Source organism: Elaeis guineensis, chromosome 2, assembly GCF_000442705.2.
Source record: "Elaeis guineensis isolate ETL-2024a chromosome 2, EG11, whole genome shotgun sequence".
NCBI lineage: Eukaryota > Viridiplantae > Streptophyta > Magnoliopsida > Arecales > Arecaceae > Elaeis > Elaeis guineensis.
Genome location: NC_025994.2, coordinates 94,804,356 through 94,812,871, shown reverse-complemented (window position 1 = coordinate 94,812,871; position 8,516 = coordinate 94,804,356). Strand labels below are relative to the sequence as shown.

Below are 8,516 nucleotides of genomic sequence, written 5' to 3'. Positions count from 1 at the left end.
TTAAAAACTCAATCTAAACTTAAAGGACTAAAAGTATAATTTATCTAAAATTTTTTATCCAAGTAAAATTTAAAATTATTCCAAAAAATTTCTAACCACTCAATTATACTAAACTGTGATCTCAGATTACTAGTTTACTAGGTCAATTGGTAAAAAATGGCTAGTTTACTTGTAATTTGGATGAATGTTGGAGTCAAAACATTAAGGATTCCACCATCCTCTCTCTCTCTCTCTCCTCCTCATAGGGTTTTCACTTACCTCTCCCTCCTTCTAAGGTTGTTGGCATCCCTTTCTTGGCCATTTTTATATCCTAAGATTTTTATTGGCCCCTCTCCCCATAGTAGCTTCCATCTATCCATCCCATTGCCTCTCATCGATCAAGGCACATGATCAAGGCCTACAAGGGGTTGTCAATGTGGAAATTTCACTATAAATACTTTCATGCTCCATGCGATGATCCCCTTCCAGCTTCTAAGCAATCGATGACCTAGGATCCAAAATTTTTACTAAGCTCTAGATTTTGCATCACCACATAGAAAACCCTCAACCATTTTCTCAACACTTGCTATCCACTTTCGAATTAAGAGATTTGACTTATTTCGATTGTGGGATCTTGATTTTGTCTTTCCCTCTTTCTAGATGTAACTAGTGTCTTGGTGTTTTTTTGTTTAAACTATTTATTGATCCAAAGTCCTAGTTTTGGCTGTCTTTATGTGATTTCAAGGTCACTTTGTATAATTTGCTACGATACTTTCATATTTATCTGAAATATATTATTTAGATTTATTGGTCTTGTATAAGTATCCAAGATCTTCCTAGCAAATAATGATGTGAAACTTAATACACGCTTATAGAGATTTCTCACATTAAGATTTTTGGACACAAACACCTGTATATATGTTTATTTATACATCTTATAGTTTTGATTTCTTGTGAGTAATTTTGATGGATATATGATTGTCAATATGACTACTTATATTTTCTATATTATATGCTTTAATTGATAACTTTTCAAATGGTTAGATGGTGATACCAGCTATTAAAAATTTAAAAAAAATATAATATTTTATAATATTTATATTTTTTTACATAATTAAGATTAATAAGTTAATGATCAAAAAAGAGATATTTGGACTAGCCACGTTAAATTACAGATAGCTTACTATGACAGAAATATGGCATTATGGATAACCTGCCATAGGCAAGAATATGGCACTGTAGCCGCCATGGGCAAGAATACGACACTGTGAATAGCATGGCATGGGTAGGAATATGGTACTATAAATAGCCTACGATGGATAGGAACATGGCACTAACAGTAATTCTGTCATGGGCAAGAACGTGGTATTTGAGTTTGCCAGCTACAGACTAGAGCATGATCATGATTGGTGCAAAATTCTAAAGATAACTGTTGATTAATTCGGATCATATTAATGAGATATGATGATAAGACATGAAATCACAATTAAGTAAAAAAAAAATTTTACTTAATGATATATATGTGATGCATTACTTTTGAAAAAGATGGATATTTGATAGTATATGATGTATATTTTTGTATATATTGGTATTGAGTTATATTAGATATTCAATATGAGATTTTATGACTTATATTTTTAAATTATATTATTGTATTAGTGTAAGTGTGTGGAGATTCTTATTGGGCTGTAAAGCTCATAACCTTAATTCTATTTTTTTCTCAGAATTACAGGATGCTCATGTTCGATTGTGGTTTAAATATATAGGTAAAAAAATAGATATGTAGATAGAGCGTCATTGATATTTGATCGAATAATTGAAGGACAATTGAATTTATAATTGTTCAAGTTTCGCTCATTAATTATGAATTGAGATCGTTATTATTATTAGTATTGAGTTTGTAACGGATCTTAAGGTTTTGTATATTCTTTTAAAGTCTTGTCTTAGGAAGAGTGCGATTGTGTCACATGATAAGACTAAGTGTTGGGTACGGGACGTGATAACTAGTTTATATCAACTGATAAAGAACTGTTGGTTTACTTATAATTTGGATGAACTTTGGAGTCAAAGCATTAAGGAGTCCATTATACTCTCTCTCCTCCTTGTAGGGTTTTCACTTGCCTCTCCCTCCTACGATTTTTGGCATCCCTTTCTTGGCAATTTGTCTATCCTAAGATTTTCATTAGCACCTTTCCTCATAGTAGCTTCCCTCTATCCATCCAATCGCCTCTCCACTAATCGAGGCACATAATCAAGGCCTACAATGGGCTGTCAAAGTAGAAATTTCACCATTAACACTTCTATGCTCCATTCCATGATCTCATTTTAGCTTCTAAGCAATCGATGACCAAAGTTTCAAAATTTTTTCTAAGCTCTATATTTCAGCGTCATCGTAGAGAAAACTCTCAATCATCCTACTAGCACTTGCTGTCTGCCTTTGAATTAAGAGATTTGGCTTATTTCGATCGGAGGATCTTGATTTTATCTTTCACTCTTTCTAGATGTAATTAGCATCTTGGTATTTTTTTTTGTTTAAATTATTTATGGATCCAAAGTCTTGGTCTTGGCCGCCTCAAGGTGGTTCCGTGAAGCGTAACTAGGGGAGTAGGAAGCGTGCTAGGCACGTTTTTTCTTTTTTCTAAAAAATTCTTTCACAGAATATGAGCGAAAAGGATTTTGACCGATGAGATTGTTGTATTGTTTTTTAATTTTTAAATCACCAACCGGTGTAAGTGGTTGTTTTAACTTTTCCAGTTTTTAGTTGTATTGTTTTTTAAATTTTAAATCGTCGACCAATGTAACTAGTTGTTTTTTCTTTTCCAATCGGTCTAATTTAGTTTAACGAGGGGGATTTTCAAGAGCTCATCCTTTGACGGGATCCAGCCGTCGAGAGCTGGCTGTTATAGGTGACAGCTGTTCAGCGGTTGTACCGACTTCCTTGAACGGCAAAACTCTATTTCTGTTTACTTTAAAAAATAATTTTATATTTGCAAATTAAAGAAAACCAGAAAATCCAATAATTTAAAGCGCCCGAGGCTTCGTTGGGGGGCAGGAAACTCGGTCTTTCCTTCCTTCCTCAGCTGCCTCTAAATAGTTTCCGTCCGCTTCTTCGTAACCCTAATTAATAATTCCCCCCTCTCCCCATAAGATCCCAAAACTCCCCGTCCTTTTCCCCCAAACTCCTCCTCAAATTCCTTGACGGGGAATTCTCTTGCGACGATTGATCCATCAATCATTTAGTCTTCTTGATCGTCTCTGTACGTCTTCTTTCCCTCTTTTTCTTCGCGGATCGCTTTCGGTTTTACTCCGATTGATCTCTTTTCCCCTTTTCTTATTAATCTTGATGGATCTCTCTTTTCTTTTTCATTCTTTTTTAATTCTTTCTTGGTTCTGTGATTGATGTGACGATGGCGATGTGTTTTGGGAATCGCAGGAGGGATCACTCCTTCATGGCGAAGAGTTCCTTCAAGCTCGAGCATCCCCTCGGTTTGTACCCTCATCCCTCTCTGTTTTTTTTCGAAGGAAAATTCGTCTGATTTTGATTCTAAGTGTTTTGCTTTCTTGAAATCTTGGATGAAGTTTCTTTCTTCATGGGAGAGGTTGCCCTCGCCCGATTTTAGGGTTTCTTTGATCAACCCTTTTGTGTTCTCGGGAGATTATGAGTTGCTGTAACTTTTCGAGAAAGGAAAGAAATAATAATCGAGGAGTGCATCTAAAGATCTAAATCGCATGAATTTGTTATCTTTGTTAATTATTCCTGTTATTATTATCACCTGCTCCTTTTTGTTTTGATTCTGTCTTTCTAAATTAAACTTTGGAATATTGGTGTGGATTGTGTACAGCCTTTATAGGTCTTCAGAAAGAATAGTTTGAGGAAAGAACGGTCTATACCATGATCCAGATTATTTTGTTTGCTAAAAAGATTTAGAAATTTATGGTTCAGATTTGATAGTGTTTGGCCGGGGAATATCGAAAAACCAATGTATCCTATATCATAATAACATATGATATAATTGAAAATTTTTCTTTATAATTTAACACGGTATTTTCTGGTATTGTTTGTTCTCCTGTTCCTCTTGTTACACCAGTTGTTGGTCTTTTGTTGGGGATGAATTTCTAGGCTATCTTTTGCATATCTAAGAGCGCTTATTTTTGAATCACTGGTGTTCTTTTTATTTAGATCCTTTCTTTCTAAACTAAACTTTGGTATATTGGAGTGGATTGTGTACAGCCTGTCTAGGTCTTCAGAAAGAATAGTTTTAGGAAAGAACTGATGATCAAGATTATTTTCTTTGTTTATAAAATCTGGAAATTTAGACTTCAAATTAGAGTTTTGTTTACATGTGGATTGGGCAGAAATCTGATCCGATACTGATTGGATACCAGCATATCCATATCCATATTTGTTTTTTTCTAATGAATACAAATATAGATACGGATATTACTTGGATGCAAAAATTCATATCTGTATTTATTCTAAATGGATTCGGATACAATTCGGATACTAGAAGCATGGATGTGATTACGGATGTAAGTTGGATAATTAAGCTTGATGACCACAGAATCAAAGATGTTGCTAAATAGATGATAAATCAAGTTAATAACATGTTTATATGGTTGTTTATTTTTTTTAAAAATTAATAAGTGCGATATAAAATTATAGAGGGTCGTAGGTAGATTCGAATACAGATTAGATGGTTGTCTATCCATATCCATATCTTTTTTTTTTTTTGACAGATATGGATATGGATATGGATATAGATGTTAGTCGGATCCTTAAATTTCTATCTATATCCAGATTGATCATCAAATAGCTGCAGTTGGGTGGGTATCAAATTTGGTAGTAAACATAAATTTGAATCTGTTATTTGCTGTGACACTTTCATAGGTTCTTCTCTTGTCACATGATACAGTTGTGTGGGTTTTGTTACTTATAGTCAACTTTTGGTTGAATATAGTTAGTAAATTAAGGGTATAGATTGGTTAGTTAAGTGAATTTGTGTACCCACTTGGTTTTTGAAAGCATATTTTGAACATAATGGGCTGTAAATAGGTTAGTGTATGTAATTCTCTCTCATAGATGAAGTTTTCTATGTAAATCTGATTGTATAAGGTTGGCGAATGTTCATATCTTTGCTATTACAATGTTTGTCTTGTTGCATGCAAAACTTTTAGCTACATGTCTTAAGCTTTTTTTTTTTTTAATCTTTATAAATTATTTTTATTTTTTTTTAAAAACATTTTTTATTGATATGCTGTGCATTGGGGGCTTTTTTCCCCCTTTTTGTTTTAATGGGGAGAGAAGGAGCATTTTCTCTTGTTTAAACTAACTATTTTGTGACGGCTATTTTGATTTGACAGTATATTGTAGCATACAGCATACTTGTGATATGCATCTATGCTAAATAAATTTCGAAGTTTTTAACAGCTGAATTTGTACATGAATATCTGGTGATGATATTGTTCTAGTATTGTGTGAGAACATCTAGATTGTCACTGCACTGCTTTTTTTACATGATGCATAAGCAGATTTTATGTCAGTCTTTTTTTTTTTTTTTGTTGATTGAGAATGCTCATCTGTTTTATTTGGACCAGAACATCCTAATTGACAATAAAAAAGGGTGCTCCTAAGCCATGTGAAGTTGCACTCACTGTTTTATAATGCAGCAGTGGGCTTCTTTAATTGTTTGGATGCTTCTTTATATGTGACTATTTATTTATATGCTTAATTTTTAAAACTCACATTTAAACATGTTCTTTTGCGTTTTGAATTGCAATTTTGCTGTCCCTTCGTAGTCATAGATTGTTTGGGTGGGTAGATGCTGAATGATAATAATTTTAATATTGTTTGCATATCCTCATGTTACGGTAAGTTTATCCAAATTGAATGTTGGCATTAGCAACAGTTTATTGCCATATAATCCCATGCGCTGACCTGTTTTATATGCAGGCTTGCATCCTTATGTCACCAAATATGTTAAGGTTTCCATGGTTCTGTAGCACTGTTTATCCAGAATTTCATCTGTCATTGAAATACATGAACATGGTTGAATACATGATGTCATGAAGCCACACATGTCACCTTTCACGTGTCCTACTTTCTTCCACTTCATCTTGAGGACTTGCAACATCAGATTCAATTCTCTTTTATTAGTGGTTATATTATTTTTCATTGACTGTTGTTATAACATTTGGAGGTTTATTTAAATAAAAAATTATCTTATTTGCTTAATAAAACACTTATGACTGTCAGTATCTTGTTTTGTTTTGCCAACCTTCTATTTTTTACGCACTAATGCTGATAATGTTCTTATGCAAATTGCCACGATAAGCCCCAGCATGGAATTTCTTTTGTATCATGGATGCATTTTCTTTTTAATTCATTAAGAAATTGAAGAGAATGAAACACTTGAATGGTAAGTGAAAGTTGGAAATTTTTCTATGGAGAAAAGGTCTGGCCAAAAATTTTTGTTGTGGTAGCAATTTAGGCGGGATACATGCAGAGCAATTCTCTTACTTATCAGAAAGACCTATGGGTATAGGTTCAAGTGCCTGTGCCATGTACCTGCTTTGCATTTGTGGATATTACATTATGTTCAATTTTGTCATTGCTCTTGGAGATTTGCATTCTTCTACAACCATCCATTGCTAGTATTAACTTGTACTGCATTTTGTTTAATAGCAAGTTACTTTCATTCCGATGTTAATTCAAAATATGGATATATGTTTCAGAAAGGAGGCAGGCAGAAGCTACTCGTATTCGGGAGAAGTATCCGGACAGAATTCCTGTGAGAATTGCTTTTGTCTGTATATTTCTTTTTCATGATATTCTGTATTGAGCGTTACTTATGCTTTGTTTGGATCATGATATGTAGGTGATTGTTGAAAAGGCTGAAAGGAGTGACATACCAGACATTGATAAGAAGAAGTTGGTTCCTTTCTGTTTTATTTTTTAATTTTCTCTTTGTAGTGTATATGGTTCATTCGATCTTTTAAACGATCAGCTGGACCTTGGGTAGCATTATTTTGTATTGACAGTACTTGCTTATATTAGTAGCATCCTCTAATTTTAGATTGGTTGTGAAGTTTATTTTCTATTGCCTTATTCTTATCTTAATTAGTCTTGGATTATAATTGTTATACTTTTTTTTTTAATGTCCTCTGTTGCTAGTTTATATAAATTGTCAGAGGTAGCCCTAGGTGGAAATGCTCAGAGAACGAGGATTCATAATCGAGGCCCCAATTTGTCGGAACAAAGCCTGATAGCTATGATTATTGTTTTATGTTCTCTCTAATTTTCTAAAGCATACATTTCTTGTGTTTATACAGGTACCTAGTCCCTGCAGATTTAACTGTTGGGCAGTTTGTCTATGTTGTTCGCAAGAGGATCAAGCTCAGCGCAGAGAAAGCCATCTTCATTTTTGTCAAGAACACTTTACCTCCCACAGGTCAGACATGACCCAGTTTTTAATGCATGGGTTTGTTACATTTCCCGTGTTGTTGCTTATTTATTTTTTTATTTGTAAAATGTAGCTGCTATGATGTCGGCAATCTACGAGGAAAATAAAGATGAAGATGGTTTTCTTTACATGACATACAGTGGCGAGAACACATTTGGATCCTCCTAAGGCAATGTAACATTTCTTTGTAGATAAAAAACCTTGAAAAATACGTGTATATTCTTCCGTCTCCCTAAGTTCTGCCCATTAGTTGTCGATGCTTAAAAACTGTGCTGTTTACATTTTAAAAGTTCTGGACATATGAATTTAATATTACAACTGTTCATGGTGCTTATATAATTTTTACAGTATTGACTTTTGGCTGAAGTTTTTAATGTTCACGCATAATAGCTTTATCAATAATTGTATAAATCTAAATCTTTATATAATAAAAGTAGGCCTCATATCTGTTTCAAGATAAGTTGTTTTTTAAGGCATCTCTATGCATGAATTATGGCTGTTTAAGTTACAATTACAATTATTAGCTGATTCTGTTGTTACCATTACAACTGCTTCTGGTGTTTATATAATTTCTACGGTAATGACTTTTAGCTAAATTTTTCAATGTTCACGCATAGCTTTGTCAATAATTGTATAAATCTAAGTAAAAGTAGGCCTCTTATATCTGTTTCAAGATTAAGTTGTTTTTTAAAGGGCATCTCTATGTATGAATGATGGCTGTTTCAGTTACAATTACAATCATTAGCTGATTTTATTGTTGCTGTTAATTTTTGTTGCGCATAATGTATTCTCACTATCCATGTAAATACCAGGTGTTTTGTTTTTTTTTTGTTTTTTTTTTTGGGTAACATGAGAGTAATAACTATATTACTATCCATGTAAATACCAGGTGTCCTTTTTTTTTTCTTTTCTTTTTTTGGTAACATGGGAGTAATAACTATATTAGCGAAAGGATAATAAAAATGTAATACATGCTGAACGATCAAAGCCTAAAGCACAGGCCGTACAGAAAGTAGAAGCCCAAAAGAAGGCCATCCACTCGAAAGGTCTGTATAGACACAGAACCCTGAGTATGGT

General features: G+C 33.4%; 1 protein-coding gene across 1 annotated transcript; it reads left to right on the top strand.

Annotated features, from left to right (window-relative positions):
* Positions 1 to 3,037: 3,037 nt before the first annotated feature.
* Positions 3,038 to 7,778, top strand: LOC105051198 (autophagy-related protein 8C). The gene is made up of 6 exons (XM_010931527.4): positions 3,038 to 3,236; positions 3,413 to 3,465; positions 6,712 to 6,767; positions 6,855 to 6,907; positions 7,309 to 7,427; positions 7,513 to 7,778. The coding sequence occupies exons 2-6, from the start codon at positions 3,429 to 3,431 to the stop codon at positions 7,605 to 7,607; spliced, it is 360 nt and encodes a 119-aa protein (XP_010929829.1). The 5' UTR covers positions 3,038 to 3,236; positions 3,413 to 3,428; the 3' UTR covers positions 7,608 to 7,778.
* The last annotated feature ends 738 nt before the right edge of the window (positions 7,779 to 8,516 follow it).

What these genes read in the sequence shown, in the direction of transcription:
- LOC105051198 (XM_010931527.4), top strand. Translation starts at nt 3,429, where the DNA reads ATGGCGAAGAGTTCCTTCAAGCTCGAGCATCCCCTCG. An exon ending in CCAGACATTGATAAGAAGAA is followed by an intron (nt 6,908 to 7,308) that starts GTTGGTTCCTTT and finishes GTGTTTATACAG; the next exon opens with GTACCTAGTCCCTGCAGATT. An exon ending in GAACACTTTACCTCCCACAG is followed by an intron (nt 7,428 to 7,512) that starts GTCAGACATGAC and finishes TGTAAAATGTAG; the next exon opens with CTGCTATGATGTCGGCAATC.